General features: G+C 53.7%; 10 protein-coding genes across 10 annotated transcripts; 6 read left to right on the forward strand and 4 right to left on the reverse strand.

Moving 5' to 3' along the window:
- Positions 1-173: 173 nt before the first annotated feature.
- NEUTE1DRAFT_117988 (uncharacterized protein) lies at positions 174-739 on the reverse strand (the record flags this gene model as incomplete). The annotated part of the gene is made up of 2 exons (XM_009855460.1): positions 174-518; positions 649-739. The coding sequence occupies 2 exons, from the start codon at positions 674-676 to the stop codon at positions 274-276; spliced, it is 273 nt and encodes a 90-aa protein (XP_009853762.1).
- A 143-nt stretch (positions 740-882) lies between these two features.
- Positions 883-1,233, forward strand: NEUTE1DRAFT_140222 (uncharacterized protein; the record flags this gene model as incomplete). Its single annotated transcript, XM_009855461.1, has 1 exon — positions 883-1,233. One exon carries the CDS (start codon positions 883-885, stop codon positions 1,231-1,233), a length of 351 nt encoding a protein of 116 aa, XP_009853763.1.
- A 193-nt stretch (positions 1,234-1,426) lies between these two features.
- NEUTE1DRAFT_112460 (uncharacterized protein) lies at positions 1,427-3,400 on the forward strand (the record flags this gene model as incomplete). Its single annotated transcript, XM_009855462.1, has 2 exons — positions 1,427-1,774; positions 1,835-3,400. The coding sequence occupies 2 exons, from the start codon at positions 1,427-1,429 to the stop codon at positions 3,398-3,400; spliced, it is 1,914 nt and encodes a 637-aa protein (XP_009853764.1).
- A 1,147-nt stretch (positions 3,401-4,547) lies between these two features.
- Positions 4,548-6,256, forward strand: NEUTE1DRAFT_86789 (uncharacterized protein; the record flags this gene model as incomplete). Its single annotated transcript, XM_009855463.1, has 4 exons — positions 4,548-4,659; positions 4,741-4,930; positions 5,042-5,854; positions 5,920-6,256. The coding sequence occupies 4 exons, from the start codon at positions 4,548-4,550 to the stop codon at positions 6,254-6,256; spliced, it is 1,452 nt and encodes a 483-aa protein (XP_009853765.1).
- Positions 6,257-6,645: 389 nt separating this feature from the next.
- NEUTE1DRAFT_124286 (uncharacterized protein) lies at positions 6,646-8,276 on the reverse strand (the record flags this gene model as incomplete). The annotated part of the gene is made up of 3 exons (XM_009855464.1): positions 6,646-7,657; positions 7,779-7,887; positions 7,945-8,276. 3 exons carry the CDS (start codon positions 8,274-8,276, stop codon positions 6,713-6,715), a joined length of 1,386 nt encoding a protein of 461 aa, XP_009853766.1.
- A 1,192-nt stretch (positions 8,277-9,468) lies between these two features.
- Positions 9,469-11,218, forward strand: NEUTE1DRAFT_47921 (uncharacterized protein; the record flags this gene model as incomplete). Its single annotated transcript, XM_009854515.1, has 4 exons — positions 9,469-9,544; positions 9,719-10,697; positions 10,761-10,938; positions 10,994-11,218. The coding sequence occupies 4 exons, from the start codon at positions 9,469-9,471 to the stop codon at positions 11,216-11,218; spliced, it is 1,458 nt and encodes a 485-aa protein (XP_009852817.1).
- Positions 11,219-11,739: 521 nt separating this feature from the next.
- Positions 11,740-14,071, reverse strand: NEUTE1DRAFT_124287 (eukaryotic translation initiation factor 3 subunit 6; the record flags this gene model as incomplete). Its single annotated transcript, XM_009855465.1, has 2 exons — positions 11,740-13,320; positions 13,393-14,071. 2 exons carry the CDS (start codon positions 13,807-13,809, stop codon positions 12,406-12,408), a joined length of 1,332 nt encoding a protein of 443 aa, XP_009853767.1.
- A 670-nt stretch (positions 14,072-14,741) lies between these two features.
- On the forward strand, positions 14,742-16,106 carry NEUTE1DRAFT_131595 (uncharacterized protein; the record flags this gene model as incomplete). The annotated part of the gene is made up of 2 exons (XM_009855466.1): positions 14,742-15,230; positions 15,502-16,106. The coding sequence occupies 2 exons, from the start codon at positions 14,790-14,792 to the stop codon at positions 15,550-15,552; spliced, it is 492 nt and encodes a 163-aa protein (XP_009853768.1).
- A 371-nt stretch (positions 16,107-16,477) lies between these two features.
- NEUTE1DRAFT_86802 (uncharacterized protein) lies at positions 16,478-20,442 on the reverse strand (the record flags this gene model as incomplete). Its single annotated transcript, XM_009855467.1, has 1 exon — positions 16,478-20,442. One exon carries the CDS (start codon positions 20,440-20,442, stop codon positions 16,552-16,554), a length of 3,891 nt encoding a protein of 1,296 aa, XP_009853769.1.
- Positions 20,443-25,728: 5,286 nt separating this feature from the next.
- NEUTE1DRAFT_68125 (uncharacterized protein) lies at positions 25,729-26,746 on the forward strand (the record flags this gene model as incomplete). Its single annotated transcript, XM_009855468.2, has 2 exons — positions 25,729-25,941; positions 26,096-26,746. 2 exons carry the CDS (start codon positions 25,729-25,731, stop codon positions 26,744-26,746), a joined length of 864 nt encoding a protein of 287 aa, XP_009853770.1.
- Between the last annotated feature and the right edge of the window lie 14 nt (positions 26,747-26,760).

A 26,760-nucleotide genomic window follows, 5' to 3' on the forward strand; every position in this document is an offset into this window, starting at 1 on the left:
ACGCAGGTCGATAACACTATAACATCGGGTATTCACCGAAGGACGGACCACCCTGGGACCCTGACATGACGGATGGTGTGCAGCCTCGACCTGAAACTGGCGTACGCCCAGTACGACAAGCTGGACTGTGCAAAGACCAAGCAATTGTGGCATAAAAGGAACTGTTTCGTATAAGACATGGTCGTCCTCAATTCAGATCAGGGCCAGCCACGTGGATTGTGCCGAGCTGGTACTTCCATTCGCTAGCCTTACAGAGACGAACCTCCGAAGACACTAGTAAGATCTCGTGACTTGCACATTCCCGAACTGCTCGTTACCGCTCGAGTGTCTCCATGTCGCCCAAAGCCAAGAAACAGAAACAGCAAAGTACGGGATTTGCAGGTTGAAGCGTGGGATGTCGCAAGCGCTAGTCATCATCACGTATTCAGTTTGGAGGAAGGAACATATCACGTACATGACTGGACACCTGCTACTGTAGTGGTAAAGCAGCACCGTTATCAATGCCCATTTGAGAGTGGCTGAAGGAACAATGGTCGTCAGTGTAGTTGACGGGGCCGGGACGTTCCAACCCCCGGAGAAGAGTAGGGTGGGGGTCCGGGTTAGGGTTGCCCGAAGCGTCCCCTCCGACTTTCTTTCCCTCACACTTACCGTGGACACTCGCCTTTGTTATCGCCATTCTGATGATTATCGCAGTACAAACAACCCCGCATGGAAAGGATACCACTGGGCAACTTTGAGTCCAGCCAATTTTCTTTCGTTTCCTTTTGTCGAATCCAAAGAAAGCTGCTAACAAATGACACCTTACCTATCCAGCAACATCAATCAAGATAAGACCAAGTGGGTCCCCATCACCTTCGCTAACACCAGCCCCAAGGTACCAAGATGGCGTCATCCAACCTCCATCTCACCTCAGACACGCCCAAGACGCGATCAGCATCCTTTCAGCCCTGGTTCAGCAACCCGAGACTACCACGACCACCGGTCATCGGAGGAGCAATCAATGGGGGTTTCACACACCCAGAAGCCCAGATTGGCAAGAACACGGCAGCAAGTCATCTTTGCCGACCATCGACCCCGCACATGGTGTTATGCTACGAAGGCTTGACGTGCTTTTGGGGGAACCTCCAGAAATGGCATGGGATGGAACGATACACCGCGGATACGGTACTACCAGAAACAATGCATGGCGATAACGCGCCAGTTTGGGCAAGAGACTCAGAAGAGGGGGAGTGATGGCGATGAAGCAGTGTCGATGATGTGATGCTGCCGCATGGTGTAAGGTCGTGATATGGATTAGAATGTCGCGTGGAGTCAGGACACTCACATACCTTATACTTCGTTGAATCGTTGTGTCCGTGTCGTTGTGCTTTGTTCGTTTCTTTGCGGAGAAAGAGAAGGTTCGACATCCACATTACTCACATTCACAATGGCGAGAACAACAACAGAAGCGAACGTGAACGGCGAGGTCGTAACCGTGGTCGACAATCTGGGTGAACTTTCAGTGTCAGAAGAGGAAATTACCAGTGAGCCCAGCGCGCCGGGTACCCCAGAGACTTCAGTCAGCTCTCAACCTCAGTACAGTTTCGTCCCGTTTGAGCCACATCCAGGATACCCAAAATCTCGCATCAGTATCGTGAACAGGTTCATTGACCAACCACGAGAACTCCGGGTTGCTGTTATTGGTGGTGGTCTTTCAGGTGTTCTTGCGGGTGTTTTGCTTCCGGCCAAGGTCCCCAACATCAAGTTGACCATCTATGAGAAGAACCACGACTTTGTGAGTAAACCCTCAGCTCTCCTTCCCCATCACTGAGCTTCTCAGCTTACACATGACCAGGGAGGTACTTGGCTCGAAAATGTTTACCCCGGAGTCCGATGTGACATCCCCTCCCACGTCTACCAGTCAACTTTTGAGCCCAAGCTTGACTGGAGCGATCAGTTCGCTGGCGGTGCCGAGATTCGGGACTACTGGCAAAGCGTAGCAAAGAAGCACAATGTATACCAATATGCACGCTTCCATACCAAGGTCGAAGGCCTCAACTGGAAAGAATCCGAGTCCGTCTGGGAAGTAACCATCAAGAACCTTCAAACCGGGGTGACAAGCACCGAAAAGGCGGACAGCGTTATCACTGCCATCGGCCGCTTCAACGCCTGGAAGCTTCCCAGCTACCCCGGTATCGCCGGCTACAAGGGCGTCCTCCGACATGCCTCACATTGGGACCCGTCTTTCGACCCATCTGGCAAGGCTGTAGCTGTCATTGGTAACGGCGCCAGCGGTATCCAGCTCGTCTCAAACCTCCAACCTTCGGTTGCCCGGCTGGACCACTACGTCCGCAACCCGACCTGGATCGCGGCCTCCTGGGCGGGCGACGTTCGGCAGGCCGGGCCTCAGCCCTACTCAGACGAGCAAATTGCTCTCTTCAAGTCTGATCCAGACGCCTACCTCAACTTCCGCAAGGAAATGGAAGACAAATACTGGCGCCGTTTCAACGCTTTCTTCCGCGGTAGCAAAGACAGCACTGAACTGCGTGAGCGTTTCACGCAAATCATGCACAAGCGTCTTGCCAAGAAGCCGGAGCTAATCGAGCACATTGTGCCCGACTTTTCACCCAACTGCCGCCGCTTGACGCCTGGTCCCGGTTACCTCGAAGCCATCTCCGAGCCCAACGTGGAGTACATCCGCACGCGCATCCGCCGTTTTACTGAAACCGGCATCGAAACTGAGGACGGCAAGGAGCGGAAGGTGGATGCCATCTTCTGCGCCACGGGCGCCAACGTCTCGCAGGTCATCCCCTTCCCCGTCGTTGCCAAGGGCAAGAACCTCCAGGATGCGTGGAATCCCGAGCTCAAGGGCAAGAGCGACAAGCACCACGGCTTCCCCTACACTTACCTCGGCGTGGCCACGCCCGGGTTTCCGAACCTGTTCTTCCTGCAGGGACCGCACGGCACGGGACCGAGCGGGACTGTCCCACATAGCGCCGAGACACAGCTTACGCTGCTGGCAAAGATTCTACGGAAGGTGGGAAGGGAAGGCATCAAGAGCATTGTCCCTTCCAGAAAAGCAGCGGATGACTTTGTCGAGTACTCGGATGCCTTCTTCTCTTCTACGGTGTTGACTGATAACTGCAGCTCTTGGTACAACGGCGGCAGGCCGGGGGCGAGGATTCATGGTATTTGGCCCGGGTTAGCGGGGCACTTGACGGTGGTAAGACAGCATCCCAGGTGGGAGGATTGGGAGTATGAGTATCTTGGGGAGACAGGTAATAGGTTTCAGTGGTACTTGGGCAATGGGTGGACGAGCAGGGAGGCGGATCCGCAGTCGGATATGACACCTTATTTGAGGAGTCCGGGGGAGAAGGTGGAGTTGAGGGATGTACATGAGAGTTGGTGGAATTTGCCCTGATTGTCTGTAATACCGGTGTCTTTGGGTTCCTTTGACGATGAAACAATCTTCAACTTTCTAGGCGTTTGGAGAACAAGGGAATGGCCGCGGATGCAATCTGAGTGGAGTTGTACAGCTTCCTAGGGCTTCACAGTCTCGAAGTTTAAAGCTCCAAGATGAGCAAGTGCACATGATGATCAGGCAGATACGGTACGGAGGTAGACCAGCTTCTTGCTGCATCCAATGAGTCTTGGTCTCGGAGAAATGGCGTCCCAAGGGTGAAAACAGCCAGCACTCACGTCCGGTCTAGACAACATTATGACCCCCACCAACAGCTCGACCACTTCCGCAATCCTTGCCGTTCGACATATGCATGCATTTAGCGCCGTCGAGATGTTTCTGTAGAAGCCGAGCAAGCTGTTCCGCGGACAAGACATCCTTTGATCCAGGTATACAGTCTCGAATTTCACATCAGGGTCCAGATAAGCTCACGACCGCCAACAATAACACCATCACACATCGCTTCCACCAAATGCGGAATCCTATCTGCAAATCACAATCGAAATCCCGCAATCCACGATATTCGAGGCACTCAAGCACGTTTTTGACCCAGTCTCATGGTGAAAGAGGCCAAAGGGTACTGGTCCTCACCCTGATAAAGCTGAATCGCTATTGCGTGCTCCCGCGGCATCTTTGCAACACGGTTGACCAATCCTTCTCGGCTGGATTGGCACCGTCTACGATTGCGAGCCACACATCTTGGCGAGCTGGCCTCTCCGATTCCACGGAGACAGACCCAGACGAACTATGATAAGCTGTAACATCAACCAGACCCTGGACTTTCAGTGGTCTGCAACGTGAAGTCCATAATTCACAATCAGAGTGGGATTGTAGCTCATTGTTGGTGATGCAACATGGACGGGCACGATTTTCTTGCATGCATTATACGGCAGTCGAGGAAAAGAAGTAGAGCTAGAGAAGTGATAGAGGGAAGGGATAAATACTTCATTGTGATGTCACATTTCACATAACAAGCTACCTACCTCTATACCTCGGCTTTTGTCTTTACAGCATTGGTTGAAGCTTTCGTCCTAATCTTGTGTCACCTCTAAAGAACAGACTTCAAACAGTAGTCCGACCAGATACCTACCTACACAACGTTGACAAGATGCATGTGGTGTCCTCCCAGAACGGTCTCCCGGAGGAGTTCCCCTCCGGCTTGCCACACCGGGATACGCACACAAGTGAAGTCGAACCACCAAAAGACCAGCAACATCCAGGTATGTCCATTGTCCAGTTGAAGCTCCATCCTTTTGTCTCTTCGACATCAATGGGAACGGAACATTGACTCTACCTTACAGTAAAATGGTACCGTTCATCAATGTTCAACGTCACCATCGTCGGTGTCTGCAGTTTCGCATGCCCCGGCATCTGGTCCGCCATGAACTCACTCGGCGCCGGCGGAGCCGCTTCTCCTAATCTCATCAACGCCGCCAACGCCATTACTTTCAGTCTCATGGTCCTCTCCAGCTACCTGTCCAGTGCGTTGATGTACTTTGTTGGTGTCAAGGGCGCTTTGATCTTTGGCTGGCATGTCCCTTCAAAAATTCTCCCCACCACCGCCCATCACTCTCGATCTACTAACACAGGCACTCATCACAGCATCGGTTACGCCCCCTTTGCCGCCGGTCTCTACACCAACAACCGCTACGGAAACGAATGGTTTGTCCTCCTCGGTGCCGCCCTCTGCGGTATCTCGGCTGGCGTCTTCTGGGCCGCCGAAGCATCCATCGCCATTGCCTACCCTGAGCCTTGGAACAGAGGGAAAGCTTTGGGTTACTGGCTCTCCTTCAAGCTCTTCGCTCAGATGCTGGGCGGTGCCATCAATCTCGGTCTCAACGCCAACAATGACCAAGCCGGACAGGTCTCATACACGGTGTTCCTGGTATTCATCGCCATTCAAGCTGCTGGCCCCTTCATTGGCTTCTTGCTCAATAGTCCTGACAGGGTAGAACGAAAGGATGGCAAGAAAGTGGACTTGACCATCACCCAAAATCCATGGAAGGAGATCAAAGCCACCACCAAACTCTTCTTCACCAAAAAGTTTCTCCTCCTTCTTCTCTGGATTGGCAATGCCGTCTTCTCGGAGTCCGTCTTCTTCACCTACCTGGCCATGTGGTTTTCAGTCCGTTCGCGAGCTCTGGGATCGCTGATGTCGGGCATTGTTCCTGTCATTGGCGGAAACATCTTGGGCTACTGGCTTGATCGGGGTAGCATCTCGCTGAAGATCAGGAGCAGAGTGGCCTTCTGGACGCTGGTGATCTTTCAGGGTGCATGGTGGACGTGGGCGACGGTGTTGGTAACGAGGTTCAAGGAGACAAAGCCGACTTATGATTGGACGACGCCCGGACTTGGAGCGGCGTTTGGGGTGTTTATCTTTTTAGCCGTCAGCTTTCAGCTCAATTATCTGTTTTCGTGAGTTTTTCTTCCAGCCAAGTTCTTGTTGACGTTGTGATTGATGTACACTAACACCCGCATAGATACTTCATCGTCCACAACATCGCCGAGAGCGATGAGGAGATCATCCGCTATGCTGCCCTTCTCCGCGGTACCGAGTCCGCTTGGCAGGCCCTCAGCTATGGACTGGAGTCTTTGACTATGTTTACTGCGACTGGCGGCGTGTACATGAGCTTTGTCATATGGGCGGTGGCTATTTACCCCACTTGGCATCTGCTTAGACACTTTGGCGTTCATGGGCCGTTGGCGGGCGATGAATCATATTCGGCAAGTGTCGAACGAGTGAAAGAGAAGGGCGCGATTAGTTCGGCAACAAGCTCGGGAGATGAGGCCGGCAATGAGAATACGATCAAGGCGTAAAAGAGGGGATGACGAAAGTTACCTCTAAGGATCTATGTTCGCATGAAGGTAATATCAGGCAGTTTAGTTCCAGTTACAACCTGAAAAAGTCATTGATTACCTCCATGTTGAGTCTGCCGTTGCAACGTTTGCAGGTACAAACCGGGTATTTACGCAGCTTTTGGGGCTTGAAATTACCTACTAGGTAGAAGCAGGTTCCATCCAACTACTGTATCTCACGGACACAAGAGACTGGAAGTGGAAGTCAAGGATCCGGGTACACGGGAGTGACATGCCTAGAGGTACCCACGACACTTCAACCGGAAGAAAACCTCAAGGGAATCGAATGGCAAACACAAAAGGACCAGTATCTCTGGCTAAATCGTATAGAAAATGGTGTCCAAGATGATGGAAAGTAAAATCGCTTCAACCTCGACAGTTACTATCAGCTTACACTCAGATCACATCCTCCCTAGCCTATTCAGCAACCCTGACAACCAGTTTCCCACCACTAATCTCCCCCTTTCTCATTCTATCCAGCCCCCTATTGATACTACCGAGCCCCTGCACAACATCGATGATCTCTGGCGCCTTCACCAACCCCTCAGCCAACAACCTCTCCAACCATTGACACAACGCTCCGCCCACCTCTGGAACTTCGTGAAACAACTTGATTGGTACCGTATGGAACATCGTTCCCTCAGGTGCTTGCTGCTTAGGCAGGCCGGTAAGACCAATCAGGTGCGCGCCCAGGAGGGTCTCCTCCTTAGGTGTGCCAGGCGGGGATGGTGGTTTCTCGCCAGCTGGTAGAGGAGGAGAGTCGATGTTATCGGGAGAAAGGGCGTGAAGCAGCGAAGTAGCAGATTCCCGACCGCGGGTGTCCACGCCAAAGCGAAGTTTGCCCTTCAAATTCTGGCGGATGATCTGCACCGCCCTTTCAGGGTCGTGGCTGTCCACCAGCAGGTCGGCCTTGAGTACTTCATGGTTACTCAACCTCAAGCCGTGCTTAGCCTTATCAACGATAGTAACAACCTTCAGTCCGGCGAGCTTCGCTAACTGGATCGTCAGGTTGGCACTCGTCGAGCTTCCACCCCAAACGGCAACCCAATCCCCGGCTCTGGCTCTCTCATGAGAACAAATTCCGTCCAGGCATTCAGAGCAGATGTCTTCTGCTAGAGACCCGGGGGAAACGGATGAGCGGAGGAGGGAGAAGAGATCGGGACCGGAGAGGATAGAAGAGAAGTCGACACCCATGCACACGCCTAGGGAAAGGGCGGCGGCGACGAAGGCCACGCCGAGAGTAGAACCCTCCTCGAGGGAAAGGGAGGGTGGGATGCGGACGGTGTTGTAGTCGAAGGAGATGACGTATTGCTGGTAGGCAGCTTTGCGGAGGTCGCGGTAATCGGTGGAGATGGCGAGGACCTGGGGTTATTAGCTGCCTGATGGAGGTGTCAAGTGGCATGAGATAAAGTGGGAAGGGGCGGAAGTGAGAAGAGGTAAGATGAAGGGAAGTGACAGGTGAGCTGATATGAAAGTGACCTACTCGATCCCTTGGCTTTAACCTGGAATCTTTCCTGGATGTCTGAACAACTTCACCTGCCAACTCACGACCAGAGATGTATGGTAATTCCGGAATGGCAAAGTTGAAGTCACTTTATGAATGTTAGCAGTTAACTCCCCCCAAACATGGGACGTTGTGAGAAACTGACGGTGCCTTCCAATCAATGGGATTAAGTCCAATGGTCTGTGTCCTCACAAGAACATCATGCTCCCCCTCTACTCGTGGGACGGGATAATCCTCTGTCAGCTGGTATGGTTGCTTTGCCGCGTGCAGCAAGAGCACTGTTTGCTTCTCTGGCGCTGGTAGAGGCTCCATGTCGGTAGAACTGGTGCTGTGGTTACCGCTGCCGATGAGAATGTTGTCTTCCCGTAGTTGTTCTTGCAGTTCAACGTATTGTACTTGTGGCAGCTGGCTGTTCTTCGTAGGTGACGAACTGTTTTTGCGGAGCTTCTTCAGTGACAAACGTTTGATGAAAGACATGATGTTGCTCAAATTGCCGTATGAGATGCTTGCGTCATCCAGGATCGAAGTGTACCTCTAGCAATCGAGCGGTGTTCAAGTAGTGCGTCGAAGTACAAGACTGGTACTTGGGTGACTTCAGGCTCGTTGTTTCTGGCTTGTTAACTGGCTGTACTCTAGCAAACAACATCAACGGTCGAAAGTAACGAATATATAAACCTTCTGAAGTCAAGGGAAACTTCGCATGTTCTTCCAGAAGGGAACTAAGCACCGCTTGACCAAATCGAATTCGCGACACACACTCCGGATGATCTCTGTCAAGTGCCTGACAATCCGGCTGAGCGTTGGATTGCGCCATCTCGGTCGGATTCGACTCAATTGAGCGATATGTGTATCCCCTGGGGAGAGCCAAAGGCTGTCCTGCCGTTGGACAATCACCACGTCCTGTTGTTGCCCACCATGGTAGCTCTCTGCAGCTCATCCAGTCTCACTCTGGTATAGAGGTGGGAGGGACCATGGACCCCCACTCTTGCTCGCCAACGATAGAACGGGTACGGATAATCGGGAGCAGGTGCAACCAGTCGCATGCGATGTGGACTGCAGACTACAGGGTGTCCTGTGCTCGGCGATGCTGTGCAAGCGCAAAGGAGGGAACGCGGCGATGGCTGTCAATGTCCCGTCGGTGGCGCCAATCCCTCGGATATCAGTACAAACATGCTATCTCCGCAGTGGGTTTAGATGTACATGATGGTGTTGGCCATGAGTTAGGGCGGGCTGTAGTGTCAGGAACAATGAAGCACTTGGGCGAGAGGTCGGGGTAGCTGCGGTTGCTGATGAGCACCATCCCCGCGTCAATCACGCAATTGCGGGCAGTCGTTTCCGAGCACGGCACCAGTGACGAACTCGGCAACGCGGTAGCAGTATCGACCATCACGACACTCTTTGACATCTTTGAGTGATTGATAGCGTCTTGGTAAAGCAGTCTGGGTGCCCCTTATAATGGCGAATCGCCTTGGTCGTCGTCGTCATTGATCGTTTGGTTTCGTTCAAATCGGGGCAAAAGTCAACAAACCCCTTTTGCGGACCCCTTCAGTTCGCTTAGCGATAACGGGCTCAGTTCTCTTGACTTCAACGACGTGCATCGACAACCACTTGAGCGCAAGGTGGAACAGACTCTCACAATCCGGGCATTCACTGAGACACATCAGCAATCATGTCCAGACCAACAGACGGGTCAGGGCAAACCAGGCCCAAGAAGAAACTCATCATCAATGCCTTCGTCGAAATGTGTAAGTCGGTCCAATGACCCACTCCGGAGGTCAGCCCACTTGACCCCCTTTTGAAAACGAACAACAAGAGCCTGAAGCGAATCAACGACCTCAATTTCACTTTGCCGTCGACGACCTGTATCCACACATCCACCTGCTTGACCATGAAACCAATCCACTGACATCTGCCATCAGGCTCCGGCCATCAATCCCCGGGCCTCTGGCGCCACCCCTCCGACCAGTCCCACAATTTCACTTCCGTCCAACACTGGGTCGAGCTCGCCAAGCTCCTCGAATCCGCCAGATTCCACGGCATCTTCATCGCCGATGTCCTCGGTGGCTACGATGTCTATCGTGATTCCCTCACCCCTGCCATCGTCTCCGGGGCGCAATGGCCCGTCAACGAGCCCTTGTCGGTAGTCCCCGCCATGGCGGCCGCCACAAAATCTCTCGGTTTCGGCGTCACTGTGAGCACCAGCTACGAAGCGCCCTATCATTTACACCGCCGCCTGGCGACGGTCGATCACTTGACCAACGGCAGATTAGGCTGGAACATTGTGACGAGTTACTTGGACAGCGCCGCTCGTAACATTGCGGGACGGGAAAAGCAGGTGGCACATGATGAGCGCTACGAACAGGCGGAGGAGTACTTGCGGGTAATGTACAAGCTTTTTGCCTCTTCGTGGCGGGACGACGCGGTTGTGCTGGATCGCGAGAGGGGAGTGTATACCGACCCGGAGGCCGTGAGGCAGATCAACCACGAGGGCAAGTTCTTCTCCGTCCCCGGCCCCGCGATTGTTCAGCCCACGCCACAGAGAGTGCCGCTTCTGTTGCAGGCTGGAACCTCCAAAGCTGGCAAGCTCTTTGCTGCGCAGCACGCCGAAGCCATCTTTGTGAGCTCGCACGCGCCGCAGGTTTGTGCGAAGAATATTGCCGAGGTGAGGCAGTTGGCCCGGGAAAAGTTTGGAAGAGATGGGAGCAAGATCAAGGTGTTGAGTTTGGTTACACCGATTCTAGGCAGGACCGAGGAGGAGGCGAAGGAGAAATTGGCTGATTACAGGAAATTTGCGAGCACGGAAGGTGCGCTGGCGCTCTTTGGTGGGTGGACGGGCATGGATTTGAGCAAATATGGTGATGATGAGGAGTTGAGAGAGGTTGAGAGTAATGCTGTGAGGTGAGTTTGTTTCCTCCCGGTTGAATTGTGAAATGAACAGAGCGTTAACTGCCCTTGGTTCAGGTCGACGGTCGAGGCTTACGCCAGGTTCTCTCCGCCTGGCTCAAAGTGGACAAAGCACACCGTTGCAGAGCACGTTTCCATCGGTGGCAACGGTCCCATCCTTGTTGGCACACCAGAGCAGGTTGCTGATGGCCTTGAGGCCTGGATAAATGAGGCTGATGTTGATGGCTTCAACTTTGTAAGTGATCCGTCCCAGATATCCATGGACTGTACCAAACCTAATGCACGCTCAGGCATATGCCCTCTTCCCGGGATCTTTCCAGGATATAATCGATCTTTTGCTCCCCGAGTTGAAGAAGCGTGGTCTCTTCTGGGACGATTACGCTGTCCCCGGCGGAACATACCGTGAGAACTTCTATGGTGCCCAAGGCCAGAAGTATCCATTGGAGGAGCACATTGCGTCCAAGTACCAGTGGAAAGCCGGTGTACCATCTGAGGAGCACAAGATCCCAGAGTAGATGTGCACGCATAGCCGGTGAACTTTCTACAGAAAAAGAAAGTAGCACGTTAATTCTCAAAAGGTCTCCATCTTGAAATCATCTGGAGTACCTATCGTCTCGATACCTTGTTACACCTTGAATTTATCGACGGACGATGAAGGGCTGAAAGCAGACCCGGATGTCGACTGGATGCTCTGAAAGCGGCCGATATGGCCAAACCTGATTATCAACCTTGTTTGAGAACATCCTTGAACGACGCTTGAAGAGTGTCGACGTTCCCGTTTCGGTTTTACCGTTAGTCCAGAGAAGCCAAGACCTTGACCGATGTGTCTTGTATTGTTTCTTGATTGGCAGGCTGGAAGGGACGAAAATGAGGAATGAAGAAGAGTGAAAAGAAGCGTAGATGGCCGATACAAAGGAGGTATGGAGGGAGGGAAGACGCATACCTCAAGAATTCGGTTGCCGCAGCCGTTGCTGGTAGATCACCACAGCTCAGTTGCTATGACAGAGACCAATGTGCCACGCGATGAACGATGTTACGGATGGGAAAGGCAACCCGCCTGATAAGCCATCTGAAAGCAATGAGCCATAACCATTTTGATACGCCTGATGAGAAGCCTGTAAAAAGAAAACACACACACACTAAAGAGGTATAATTACACCGGTTGTTGTCATGACGTAAAAGGCCTCCTTCCATTGTCCTAATTCCCTTGCTGCCTCTACCGCCCGAGCCCATGCCCACACGAGAAATAGCGACAATTGCCAAACGCTGACAGATAGAGAAGACTATCGAGGCAGATGAAAACAGAAGAAGAAAAAAGGTCTATTCTTCGAAATGCATCGCTAACCCTTTTTGGATTCCCACTTTCAAATCCTCTCATTACAATGGGATAAAAGATGCTGGGAGGGGATCTATCCGAGACTCGTCCTGGTCAAGTTGAAGCCCATACGCTGAAGCAGTTCGCCTGCCATGAAGCGACTGAGTTCGCCTGGCCACTTGATGTTCGCCGCGTTCCAATCGTTGGCGATAATCTCGGTCTCACATTCGACGAAATCAGTCGCCGCTTTCATGCGTTGCGATCGAGCCCATGCCATAATCATTCCTTCGCAATCCTCTTATCGCCCTTGCTTTTCTGCCATGTCGACCCGGGTATACTTCTGCCGCCACCATCAGTCAGTTCTCCACTGCCGCTATTGTCACCCGCCTATCTGGCAACAGCAGCAGTCAAGACCTGCGTCCTGAAGAAACCGCCCTTGGTGCGCTCAATGACCTGCTGGTACACGGAGCTCGGGGGGTGGTTCATAACAACGGTGCCCTCCTGGTAGTCAATCTTGGCATCGAGGCGGGTGTCGCGAATGAGGTTGACAATCCACTTCTCGGCGTCGTCGTTATTAAGGCCGAGGCGGGCGCTGAGGTCCTTGAGCGAGATGCGGGCGTGGATCTTGCAGTAGCTCTCGAAGATGAGGTGGCGGGCCGAGTCGACAAAGTCATCGGCGTGGGCGAGCAAGAAGAAGTCGCTCCTGAGGACCTCCTCGGCAAGCACGAGCTGTTGCTGGGCCTCCTCAAAGTCAAAGTCGATGCACAAGGCGTGGACGAAGCGGGTGATGGGGTCCTGGTACTCGTAGGCCTCCTGCTTGACGATGCGAACAACGTCCTTCATCTGCTTCTGGTGGACACCGGCGTTCTTAGCGCGGCCGCGGTTGGTGATGACGGCGACGGTGAGATAGCGGAGGATCCAGGGCGAGTTGGCCTGGATGGTGTTGATGAAGCCGGCGTTGAAGAAGAGGTCGAGGAGGGGCTCACGGGCCTTGTCGTAGTTGAAGAGGGGGAAGAGGGCCCAGTGCACGAGCTGGGTGCGGTGCTGCAGCTGAGCAAGGGGGTTGTTAGCGAGCCTGGTGTCGATGCTCTCGCGCACCTTTTGCAGCTCCTCCATGGCGGATTCCCAGTTCATGGTGAGGATCTCGCAGGCGAGACGACCCCATGTGGCGTACGAGACCTTGTCGTTGTCGGTGGAGAGGACGCGGAAGCGGTAGAGGAGCTCCGAGGCGTCGGCGTAGTTGCCGCACGAGTACTGGAGCTGGCCAAAGTCGTAGAGGGCGTTGACCATGTCGATGGTGACCTGCACAGGATATGGGGGTTAGCCATGTACCACAAGCCACATGTGCTAATGGAAACAAAAAGTAAGACGTACGTCGTGCTCCTTCTTCAAGAACTCCAAGTTGGCCACCTTGTCGGAGCGCAGGTTGTTAACGACATCGTCACGCTGCAGCAGCTCGGTGATCTTGGCAGTCTCCTGCTCGTACTTTTCGAGCTGGTGGAAGACCTTTTGGCGGCGCTCGGCGTACTCGGCGGGGGGCTCCTTAAGACCCTCGAGCTCGCAGTAGAGGTTGGCGACGTAGTCGGTCATGTTGGTCTTCTTGAGGAGGGCGTACTTGGCGGCGAGGATCTCGCGAGCCTTGTCGGTCTCATCTTCCTTAAGGCGGCCGGCGTTGAACTCGAGGAGGGGGAAGATCATGTGGCGGTCGAGATGGGGAGCGAGCTTGAGGACGAGGTCATAGTTGGCGGGCGCAACGTCGCCGTTGACGGTGGCGGGGGATGTGGAAGCCATGTTTGGATGTGTGTGTCTGTGACTGTGTATGGACGGTGGTGGTGATGATGATGTTAGTTGGTGGTGATGACAGACGACACTGAGTGGACGGCGACAAGGTCAAGTCGGGATCGGGTCGAGTCGAGGCCTGGAGAGGAGGGAGGGGGGGTATTACGGTGGGTGGGATAAGATAGAGGGCCGGGGGAGGGTCGGTCGACTATCAGAAAGAAAGAAAGAGGAATATGGATGGAAAGGGTGTGTCCGGTCTCCAGGTTCGTTCGTTCAGTTGCCAGGCGCTTTCGAAATGCGATCCGCCAAATTTCTCTTTGTGACCCCGTCCAGTTGTGGTGGCCCGTCAATCTTTGGTGGGGTCGAAAATTGGGAAAATGCGCTTGACACCACTGACCAGTGACAAAAAGCACGGGCCATCGAATTCAGTTCAATGCTGCCTCTGTCGCACAACAATTGCAGGGCACAGCTGAATGCGTTCGGTGCCACTTCCACTTCCGTCTAGGCACCACGGAGGGGTAAGTGTAGAGCCCAGATCAGGCACCCCGGCAAGGCCTGGAGCTTCAGCGAACGCCCTGGGCACACAGTTTCATCCCTCTCGTTCGGCGCACATCCCGCCGGACGGGCAGAGCACCTCACGTACGCGGGGACGCCCGGGCGGTCAATAATTCTGCCGATTACCGACCAAATTTCCAGAACCCGACGACGGACCCGCCGCGCCGAGAGGAAGGGAACACGGCCCAGGGCACGGGACGCGGGACCGATCCGACTCCAGCGAGCCAGCAATTGAACGCGATCCGAAACGGGGACCTCTTGGCCGCAGCGCAGGTCCAGTCTGAACTCCAGATCCCAGCCAAGCCTACCTACCTATCAGATCCCGTTGCGACCGACCGAACCCAGCTCGATCGATTCGACCTCCCCAACTTTCGCGACAGCCTTGCCATAATTCTTTCTGTCTTTACCACCACACCACACAACACAACACCACAACCATGTTCCGCTCAACCTTCCTCGGCCTCTCCCGGGCCATCGCCCAGCCCGCGACGCCCCTCACCGTCCGCGCCGCCTTCCAGTCCCGATTCTACTCCGCCGCTGCCGCCGCATCGCAACCAACAACAACAGCCACAACAACGACACCACTCCAGCAGCAGCAGCAGCCCACCACACAACCCACCACCCCTATCCAGACCCAGACCGGTGCCGCGCCAACAGAATCGACGAAACCCGTCGCCAAGCCCTACCTAGTAGGCCGTGCCTGGACCCAGCGCCTGCCCGTCTACCACCTCGCCAAGCGCGGTGGTAACAAGAAGCTCACCCAGATCAAGAAGGTGCAAGGTGATGGCCAGGCTCTGCGCAGGGACCTTGCGCAGTTCTTGGGGCTGGAGGTGAAGGAGGTGCGGGTGAAGGTGCCGACAGGGCATTTGGAGGTTGATGTGAGTTCTTTGCTTTTGCATTTTCTGTTTGCTGCTATTTGCGAGAGAGTGCGAGGCAGTATGACACCAGGAGTGAGGGAATGTAAAGAAAAATCGGGAAAGAGATGGAAGTTCGGGAAGAGAGGCAAGGAGGGAGGTAGAGGTTTGAAGATCATGGGACAATGGACAAAAGGAAGAGACGCGAGAAAAGAACAGGGCGATGGGGAAAACAGGAAGAGAGTAAAACTTGCAGCAGAAAGAACCGATGCTAACGGACAACCAACAAAAACAGGGACACCGCAGAGAGGAAATCGTCAAGTTCCTGGACGGCTTGGGCTTTTAAACGAGAAAGATGCTACAGCGATAAACCTCTGGAGAGCTTGCAGCCACAAGTCCACATAACACGACGAGGACCGACCCATTACCGGGAAAGATACCATGCTGCTCCATGCCACGGACTGGAGAGCATGCTGGGGCATATTCCGGGAGGTGCTGGATGCTTCATGCCCCAGGACGAGGACTACCGAGTCGTCACATATATAGAGAGCCCTCGGCTACACAGTGAGACCACCGAGGGGTAAATAGGAGGGTTTTGTGTACGATGGAAGAATATACCACATGTTGAGACAATGTATCACTAAACGGGTTGTAAGGAACGGCTCAAGGATTTACAAAGAGCGGTCGAATGATATTTGTCTCTACGACGAAGAATCTTGCTATCCAGCTATGAGCTTAGGCGAGATGTGCGGAAGGGGATATGCACGGTTAGGGGAGACTTTTGACGAAGCTCCATGGGAGAGAGTTCTCGATCTAAAAATACACGACATTGCCACATTGGGTACAGTTCACGACAGGTTCATGATGGTCGAGTGATATACAACCACTTTTACTCTCTTCGAATCTTTGCTTGCTTCATCAACCAAGACTTTTCGCAAAACTCAAGATAACCAGCCTATCCCATCCAAAGCCATAATATTTATTGACAACGAACCTGACAACCGCCTGCTCTTCAGACAGACAAAGCAAGGCAGAACTCCTCTATTATGTACGAATTCTTTTTTTCTCTCTCTGTTCTTCTTCATTGATTCCCACCCTGTCCTGCGCTCAAGTTCTCTTCACTCGCTTTTCACTCGCTTTTCCTTATGTATTCATGTCACGTATCTCATTCTTTCGAATTTCATCACGACGCCTCGTCCTCTTCTTCCTGCATCATGCACCTCCCACCTCTCGGCCACTGCATGCAACAACGCCTTATAAAGGATCACGTCTACCAAGCAAACCCCATCCGTTCATTCATTGACTTCCCCAAAGACTAAAAAAGATAAAAAATATAAGAAACCCGTCACTCTACCAAATTACAAAAAGCAACCAAATCCTTCAACATGCCCTCCTTTCCCCATTCCGCCGCGCCCATCTGCAGCGCTCCCAGCAACGTATCCTTACCGGGCAATACCGCACACGCCGGCAGGCCATCTTGTTGCCTCTGCCTTTCCCATCCTCCGCCCCCTCCTTCCCATTCACTTCCCTCTTCTTCTGTTATGCCATCCATCCTATCCGCCATGGCTCCGCCATTCCGATATTTGCTACTACCCAAAGGCCATGAATCCTTCGCAGCCTTCTCCCCCAACTTCCTCAGCATGCTAACGGCCAAGCTGACAATGTACACCAGATCCGCATCCCGCTTGTTATGTTGCTGGTTGGCGCCCCCGCGTCCTGTGGGCCTGACGGGACCGACGGGTTGGGACTCGTATTGCATGCTTAGTTGGCGAACCAAGTAGAAGAGGTTCTGCACGAGGCCGTTGCCGCTGGAGAGCCATACTCTGGCAACATTCACCCCACCGCTGGCAGCCACTGGTCCATTTTCGGCTGCGTCGGCGCCGACTCCAGCTCCGACGGGCCCGTCGGGGGTGATGGAGGCCAGAATATCTGCTGCTAGGAGACCTTGCATGAGGAACGGCTTCCTGATTTCGATCAAAGAAGGGATGTTCGCGGGACGCGTGTTTGGGGCGGAAAGGTCTGGGATAGGCGAGATGGCGAGGGCAAAGGTGCGGGTTACCAGCAGGTCTGCTGGCGACACTTGGCCTGGTGAGGGGGATTCGCTGGCAAATATGGTTTTGTAGTACGTCCTGTTCGGCTCATCGCGGGCAAGGAGTTTGGCGAGCGAGTCGATTGCGTGTGGGAGGTATGGGTGAAGAGAGGGGTCGTAAGGCGTGAAGAAGAGTATTCCCGGGTCAGAATCATTGCCGTCGGGTGAAGGGGACATGCTTGGAGCGGGCGAGGGAGCGAAAGCAAGGAGGAATTGGAGCAGACAAAAGGCTTGTTCTCTCCCTGGCATCTCCACGCAACGTGTGATGTTGGAGAGCAGAATGACCAGGTCTTTCATAAAGTCCAGAGTGTTGACCTGCGTGCGGAGCAACATCTCGCGCGTGCCGAGGTAGCGGATGGCCATGCACAGGAAGCGAATGACGGACTCGTCGGCGAGACAGGCCTGGTTCTCCTCAAGGAAAGAGAGGTTGCGCAGGATGGTGGTGATGGCTATTAGCCTGTCAGCGGCTTGGTCGAGCTCGTACTCCTGAGAGCCAAAGAGGGGCACGCTGCGGAGGGCAAATTTCTCGATGCGACAGGCGCGAACAACATCTTCATACGAGGTGATGGTGATCTCGTCGGAAGCTTCTTCCGAGTTCTCGGCTAGCAGATCAACTTGCTCCTCGGCGCATTCTATCAGTGTTTCTACCAAGTCGTCGCAGTGTCGCAGATCGAGGGGAAGATACGGTTGAGGAGGGTCCTGTTTGCCGCTTTCTGGTGATGTGGCTGATACTGTCCCAAGCACATCCAAAGCAAGCCGCACTTCGCCGTGGATGCCACTTTGGATGCTCTTGGTTAGAGCATGTACGTCAATATTCCCCAGATCGGTAAGATGGGGAACGTCTGGCTTGAACTTTCTTAACTGTTCCGCAAAATGTTCTACCGAGCCAAGATCCACGCCGCCATATGTGGTGACCTCTCTCGAACAAGGAATGTAGAGCTCCGGATCCCGCGTTGGTTTAGGGAATCCAGGCGCGGCCTCAATACCCTGCCCTGGCATCATCTGATTCTCCGGGTGGGCAGATCCTGGCATCGACATGCTTCCAGTCTTGCTGTGGGCCGGCGACGGCATGGGAAACTCCTCTGCTGTTGGCGTAGGTTGTGAGCTTCTTGAAAGGCTATTACGGGGGTGGCCCATTGGGCCGGCATTCGCTTGTTGTTGCCCCGGGTGCGCCCCAGGAAAGCCATTAACATTCGGTTGTTGCGCAACTGGGGGTTTCATGGGTGACTGCATCTGACCCGGTTGTATAGGTGGCTGCGGTCCAGCTGACATCATCTGATTAGGCGGCATCTGTCCTGGTGGCATCGGCTTCATGGGCTGGGCTTGTTGCATGTTTTGCGGGGTGGACATAACACCGGCCTGCCTGGCCCGCTGTTGTGCCGTCCATGCCTCTTCGAACTTAAGGATATTCCGTTCGTAGACAGTCTTGATATGCTGCGGCGCATGAGGTACCTGGTGGACAGGATATCCGAGCATTTGTGTGATTTGCGGCCAACCATTCGACTGCGTCACGTTGCGATACCCTCCAAACTTGTGGTATACAAGCTGAAACAGGGAGGCTAGGTTGATTGGGCGACCTTCAACAACCGGGTTGAGCTCCAATGGCATGTTCTTGCTGTTCATGAAGGCCGTCAAGTTCTTGATGAACGAATTGGGGTCACCCCTTCCCATGGGCTGCTGCTGTGGGTGCTGCTGCTGCTGCTGTTGTTGAGGCATCCCCTGCTGGGGGCGCATTCCCGTGGGAACCATCTGTCCTCCTCTGGCAGCCATCAAGTTCCGATGCGCCGCCTGAGCTCGCGCTTCAGCTTGAGCTTGTTGAACGTGAGCATGTTGTGCCTGAGCTTGAGCCGCATTGTGTGGTTGCATCATGTTTTGGCCGACCATCTGTTGTTGCATTTGCATGTTTGCCTGTCGTTGAAGTTGCATCTGATACATCAGCCGTTGCTGCTCCATGGCGTTTCTGGGCTGGGGCATTTGTTGCATCTGTTGAGGGAACATCTGGCCCTGCATCTGTCCGGCCATCTGGCTGGGCATTTGCCCGGGCATTTGTCCTGGCATCTGGCCGACCATCTGACTCGGCATCTGGCCAGGTATTTGACCCGCCATTTGACCCGCCATCTGACCCGCCATCTGTCCCGGCATCTGTCCCGGCATCTGTCCTCCCATTTGGCCTCCCATTTGGCCTCCCATTTGGCCTCCCATTTGGCCTCCCATTTGGCCTCCCATTTGACCTCCCATTTGCCCTGGCATCTGTCCTGGCATTTGTGCGCCCATCTGCCCGCCCATCTGTCCCGGTATTTGCCCGCCCATTTGACCGTGTAGCTGCCCATGCATCTGTAGCTGTTGCGGTATCCCAGCCATCTGTTGCTGCATCATCTGGCTGGCCATGGGGTTCGGTGACGGGCTCGGTCGTGCTGGCGGTTGCGCTTGCGCGAACTGGGGGTTGAAAGATTGGGCAAAGTTCTGCTGCATGTAGTTGGGCTGAGGCGTGCCGCCGTGGTCGGACGGTATGGGCGAGTTTTGCGGAAACTGTTGCGCGGCGGGCGAAAAGGGATGTGGTGAGGCCGTGGCAACTCGTTGGGGTACGCTGCCGGGGCGCATCTGGTTGCTCATTATGGGCGAGGGCGTCGCATTCGCGGAGCCGTTCGGTTGCAGGTGGGGATATGGATTCGGCTGCCCTGTCGGTGGCTGCCCCATGGCAGGCTGCTGTTGAAAGCCGGGGAACTGCGACTGCTGGGGAGTGCCGGCGCGTGAGGTCGGAATCATGCCGGGGGCCTGGCGCGGCGACTGGCCTATGCTATCCTCTCTCGGCCGGGGGCGCTTGGAGGGGATGATGGGGTTCGTCTGGTACATGGCGTTGTTGAAGGCGGGCGAGGCATTGCGCATGGGGCCGTTCTGCATGGCGAGCATCTGGGGGTTCGCGAACTGGGCGGGGTTGATGGTGGTTCCCGGGTTGACGTTAAACTGAGCGGCGACCTGGGGATTGGCAGCGGCCATGAAGGCGGCCGGGTCGATGACGCCGGCGGCGGCCATGTTGTTGGTCATGGCGGCCGGGTCGTTGAGGTTGACGTTGGCGTTGACATTGAGGTGGGGGTAGCCGTTGCCATTGTGGTTCGGGACTGCGGCATCGTTCATCCAGGAGCTCATGTCGGGTATGGTTGGAGCTGGAGCTGGACGAGGGAGTAGTAGGTGGTGTGGTGATGAATCGTGTGGTCGAGGTGGTGTGGGCGGCGGCGGTTAGTAGTAGTGGCAAGTGGTGTGGGAATCGGAACGGTCACCGTCGAACCCATCAGCTGTTACCGCGTGTTTTCCTTTCGGGTCAAGGGTCAGCAAGGCATTTGCCAGGGCACCAGCATGGCCTATCGAGGAACGGATTGATGAGAATAGGGCGTGTAGTGACACGGCAGAAGCTGGTCGCGATGGAGCAGGGCAGGCAGGGCAGGGCAGGGCACTTCAGTCGCAGTGAAGTCGCGTCGCGGGTTGGGGCTCTTTCAGTTTGCGTGCGTGGTCGGGAAACGGGGGACGGGAAACTGGGACGGGACTGGGACTGGGACACTTTGCTCCGGGAGGTGGGTGCGGTGCGGTGCTTGGGTGAGCGCAGTGGTAGAACTGTGGGTGGTTGATTAGGTGTAGGCAGGAGGACTGAGAGCAAAGAGAGTACGACTAGCGAGGTCTCCAGTCGCTTCGTTCCTTTCTGGCTGGACACCCGTGTAGTTGTACTCTACACTAGAGAATCGCGCCCGTGCGCAACACCACTCAACGATCCTGTCACTTTTTGGCCCTTGTCGGCTCGGCTTGCTACCACCTTCTTGACCTCTACTGAGACGGCAGGGGGGCAGTGCTGACTCGGAGTGTCGCCTGCTGGCGGGAGACTGCCAAGCAGCTGACTAGCGGTATTTTCGGGCATGCCCGCCAGTTGCTTCTCCAACTCGGCAACTGGCAAGGAGCTCTCTCTATGAGGCTATGAGCCGAGTGCAACCAACGAAGGGGAAAGTGTCACTGAACACCAGAGTGCCTTCATAAAGTGATCATGAACATTGGGTGGCATGAGTAAAGGGGAATTTCAGCGTAATTTGGTTCGCTTGACAGAAAACTCGGCCTTTCGGATGCAATGCCTTAACCGAGGGTTGGTTTTCGTACCCAAGAAAAACATTTGATAACACTGAGGAATGCTTCCCTTCTGTGCTGTCTCTAATAAAAGCGTCCACTTGGATTGGGTGAGGTTCGTGGTGTAGTTGTCTCCAGAGACTCGGTTTGTGAGAAGAGGACATCGACTGTAGCTGCTTTCGGAATCCGATGATAAGGGCGGGGAGCTTCTACACGACAGTGTGATGTTGAGTGTCCCTGTGATAGAGACGGGACCGTTGTGCTACTTTCGGAGGAGCCATGGAATTGAAGCGGACCAGCGGTATGGGGGCTAACAAACACACAAAAGTCTAGGTATGTGATCGTCGAGCCCCAGTGCCATGTATGCTGGGAAATACTCGTCTCCAAAAGATCACAAGGCTGTAGCTCGAAGCTGGTGGTAGGTGTGGTTGACTCCGAAACGCCATGCAGAGAGAAGGGATAGAAGTAGCAATAACAATAACGAGACGAAAGTCTTACCTGCGGTCTGTTAGGTATGTTACCAGCAGATCGTGCGGGTATGGAGTGGTTGCTCAAGCGCGGTCGCGGTTTGCTCTCCTATTGTCTGGTCGGCTATATTCTTGATGGTGTCCAGCCAGCTGTCCGTCTAGGCTTACGACTGACCGATGGAGGAAAAGCTGCAGTTAAAGTGAGAGCAGCAAAAGAAGATGCTGCCTCAGTGGTGAGTCTGGTCAGCCCCCCAACCCAAGTCATTTCCAAGTTTCACAACAGGCTAGCGCCGCCATGTCAGCGTGGCCAATCATGGCCAACGATAATGGCAGCTAGTGAGATACCTCAGAATGCCGCCAAATGTTGGTGTTACCGCCCATACTTCACTAGCATACCATAGCAACTGTTCTTCCTGTGTGCACAACCCATGTTTCCCTAAACTTCCCAGTTGTGACATCTTTGCCATCGATGTCCGGCAATGTCGAAACAAATTGCCTCATGGACATTCAATGTCATAGCGGCAGTCTCGTGGCTATGGTCGAGGTTGATGGCGAATCAAAACCCACGGTTCCCGTGAGATCATGAATCTTCATCCATTATATCCCATCTTGCTCCGATATGGTCTTTTGTTCTCGGTTTCGGCCCCAGGTTGCGGCAACCTGTTTCTTTTAAACGATCAAGGTTCGAGAGGTGAGTCCATGGCCGATATATGAGATCCCAGGAGTGGCCACCATGTTTTCGGGTTTGTGAAGGAATTGGCACTCGGTTTCGATGTGATAATGCTGTACAGGGTGGTGTCTGAATTTCGGCCGAAGAAAGACTTGAGCATTGTTTTATCGCTGAGTGAGTTCCGCGTGTCAAGCTACAATGTCAGTAGAAAGTTCAGTTCCCAAGGAAACATTGAAGAGTTCATCCCCCTCTTTATAGTCCCTTTTTTTGTCGCCGATTCTCCATGGTGCTTGACCGCTGCAGTTGACTCCGTCATCTCGTCATGTCGTCTCTTCGGCTTGCCGTGCGCTTCGGACCTGCTGCGTACCCCACCAGCCACCAAGTTGGAGTCTGGCAAGAACTGGATTCTATGTCGACCCATCAACATGCCCGCATCATGTCGAAGTCCCATTTCCACGCCCAATGTGGTGGGTGTGTAACTTTGACTTTGGAAATTGTCTTCCCCGTAATGAAAGTCGAGGTGGTCGATTGGTGGTTTCTCTTCCACTTCTCAGGTGTGTGCTGGGTTTTTTGCGTGTCCTCATCCCTCCACATGGGCCAGGCATTGGTGTTGGTCAACAAGGTACCTGGACTGGTCACCCGCATCACTCTGCTGGGTACACGACCATGGGGAATTGGGTGGCCCACGCGACGCCATGGTGCCTGCTGGACCTTGTCAATTTGCCTGGCAATCCTCTGAGCTGTGAAGTCATTCACAAGAGGACTTCCGACTGTAAAGCACTTGTCGTTGCTGTCGTGTACATAACGGATGTCCTTCGTATGAGGTGTCGTTCAATTGTCGAGCAGTGACCGTCTGCACTAACAATTTCTGTTGGAGCAGGGTACTTGATTGCTGTTAACAACAATGGATTCTATCGTCAATCAATCCACAACGATGGTCGGTAAAGACGCAAAATGAGTGGAAAATCGAAAGCACGGCTTGAAGAAGCGAGAAAAGGATGGAAAGAGAGGGAGAAACAGGCACAGAGGTGGGCGATCGGGCCATTTAATGTTCTGCTGCTTTCGGTGGCAGAGTCACTCACCCCTTTCGCCAATGCCCGCTATGTGCGGGAGCTAAAAACCCCCGCCCTAGCACAGGGTCGGGCGGGAAGACATCTGCGAACATGCAATCCCCTCGTCATCTGCCCGACAGCTTTGGAAGGGAATGGTCTCATTTCAGGCCATCTTTTCCTTTCTTTCCCAGTTGTCGCGCATGATTTGCTTTTGATTCATGTTCACTTGCCTCAGTATTCCATTGAGAAGCATCACATGGAGTCCCCAAGTGAAACTTCCAAGGCCGGTCAACATCCACACACCACGCACATCCATATCGCCGGCGTACGTAGGTAGGTACCTTGCGTTTGTGACCGACCCAACACCCACGCCCGCCAATCCCAAGTACGGTAGGTGAACCCGACACAATGGATGACCTGGTCCGGCTTATCTACTTACCCTTTTGCTGAATTGTCAAACTCCATCAACGAAGGCAATCAAGAACTTGACCCTTATTTCAACCGATAGGTATTTTACACACAGTGGCTTCAATGTTGCAAACGACCCTTGTCGAGTCAAGTCGAATCGAATCGTGGGAATCCTGAACTCACAAGTGATGGAACATTCCGCCAATTGGGCGATATTGTCTGATGATTGAATGTTCCCTTCCCTGGCTTGTGTTCTTGGACACTTCAGCTCCATACCTCTTCTATCGTGAAACAGAACGTGGGGTTTCAAGATCTGGACGTCCCACATTTGCCTGGAACATTGCAACTCGTGGTCTGACTACAACCGCTATCTTCACCGGCACGCACATTACACCCAAGCATCCTGATTGACAGTCCGGCTCCCGAATCCCTGATTGAGTTCCACAGTAATTTTCGTTCTCAGTCCGCTCCTCTTCCAGAATAAGACTTCCCTGTTGTTCCGTTTTGGGTCAGCTATGCACGACGTCTGTCCGACTTGTCCCACTGCTCACACAATTCAAGGTCATACAAGCGCTCTCGGAATTGGCGTGTCTCTCTTGTTGACTTTCGATGCTGCGACATGTACCTTGGGGAAGAAACACGGAAAGGGGCTGCGCCATGTTGATAGCGGCCAAATCATACATGCATGTAAAGTGGGAGGCATGTGAGCGCAGTTCCTTGCTGAAATCCAAGAGCTGTTCGACTTTGGCGGTAAGCAGGTGTGCTTTCGGACGAAGCAGCGCTCACAATTGGCAGAAGTTCTCCGTAAGTTTGTCTCAATACAGCGGTAAGGTTTCCTAATGTTGTGGTTCGAAGGTAAGAGATAGTGGTCACTGCGAAGACGCAACTACCTGTATTGATTTTGAAGACACAAAAGGAAGTCGACAGACAATAGAAAGAATCCTGACCGGGTTCAAATTCTCTTTAACTTCGATACATTAAGATACTAGGAGGTTAATCCAAAGATATGGGAAACTGTCAAGAATACATACGTTCACGAGGCACCTTCTTTCACGAATGGTGTTGGCTTATCATGTTTCTTGGACATCCGAGGAGCCGGAACGGATAAGTGGGGTTCAGTCCGGAGGTGTGGGGCCGTGGCCGGCAACTGGACCGGTACGTACCCTGAGCATCCGTAGGAGCGGTCTGCAATATTTACAACTCATATACACACAGATTTAGTGCCTACCTACAGATGGCCTTATAATAATGAAACGATTGAACACTAATCCAATCCGTTAAATAGTATCCTTGACATTTAACACACGGATGATGCTACAATGAACTTCCTGGATGGTCCGTGCAACCTGCCATAGCTGGACCGATGAACAAACGGTTCACAGTTCAGACGTTCAAGTGGTAAAACTTGGCCAAAAGAAATACATCAAGGAGAGAAACAATCCTGGAGATGCTTGACTCATGATTTCTCCTATGCAGAATGAGACATATTCTCTTCCGAAATTTGTCCCGTCAGGAGGCCAATTCTATCCCCCCAAACAATTTTCCTCGGCGATTGCAGCAAGGTCCGTCCAGACCAGAAGGTCTTGGCACTAACAACATCCAACGTCAAACCCAACGTCAACCCTTCCACCTCGCATCAGAACCACGACTTCCCACTTTTCCCAAAATCGCTTCTGCTTTCCAATCCAATCTCGCAGCAAAGCGGACTTCAACGACATTTCCAGTCAACATGCCGAAAAGGAAATCCACCCATGTTGAGTCTGAGCCTGAGCAGTCGACGCGTCGACGTTCTTCGCGGTTGAGCAAGGGTGTAGAGCCAACTGAGGAAGTTATGGCGCCTGTGAAAGAAGAGAAGCCCCAAGCACTTTCTACTGGGAAGAAGGGCGGGAGGAAACCAGCTGCTGTCAAGGAAGAGGAGGAGAATGAGGAGAAGAAAGTGGAGGTAAGTACACGAAAGCTGATGAGTTTCGTCATTTTACTTGGACCGACAGTTCATCACATGCCTGAACAACAACATCTCTTCATCACCTCATCACTGCCACTCCATTGTTCACTCAGCACTCGCCATACATGTAACCACAACTAACTTTCTCTAGTCACAACCACCGACCAAACGATCCCGCACAGCCAAATCCACCAAACCAACCCCATCCCCTTCCCAACCCCCAGTGGCAGCCAAGCCTCCCACTACCGCCACCACCACCACCACCACAGGCACCCCAGCCCGACAATACTGGCTCCTCAAAGCCGAACCCCTCCCCCGTCTTGAAAACGGCCACGACGTCCACTTCTCCATCGACGACCTTGCCGCCCGCACCTCCCCGGAACCCTGGGACGGCATCCGCAACTACTCAGCCCGCAACAACCTACGCTCGATGCGTGTTGGCGACCTTGCCTTTTTCTACCACTCCAACTGTGCCAACCCAGGCATCGTGGGCGTCATGGAAATTGTGCGCGAAGCCGAGGAAGATTGGACGGCTGTTGACTCAAAGGCTGCTTATTTCGATCCAAAGGCTAAAAAGGCCAAGGAGGAGGGCAAAGAGAATCCGTGGAGTTTGGTGCATGTGGAGTTTAGGGAGAAGTTTGAGAGGGAATTGGGACTGAAGGAGTTGAGAGAGTGGGGAAAAGGGGGAGGGCCGTTGGAGGGCATGGAGTTGTTAAGGCTGGGGAGGTTGAGTGTTAGTCGGGTTGGGGAGGGGGAGTGGGAGTTCTTGATGGACAAGGCTGGGGGGAGGACGGGGAGGTGACTACCCACTTGCTA

This window comes from Neurospora tetrasperma (assembly GCF_000213175.1).
Source record: "Neurospora tetrasperma FGSC 2508 unplaced genomic scaffold NEUTE1scaffold_5, whole genome shotgun sequence".
NCBI classification, from domain to species: Eukaryota; Fungi; Ascomycota; class Sordariomycetes; order Sordariales; family Sordariaceae; genus Neurospora; species Neurospora tetrasperma.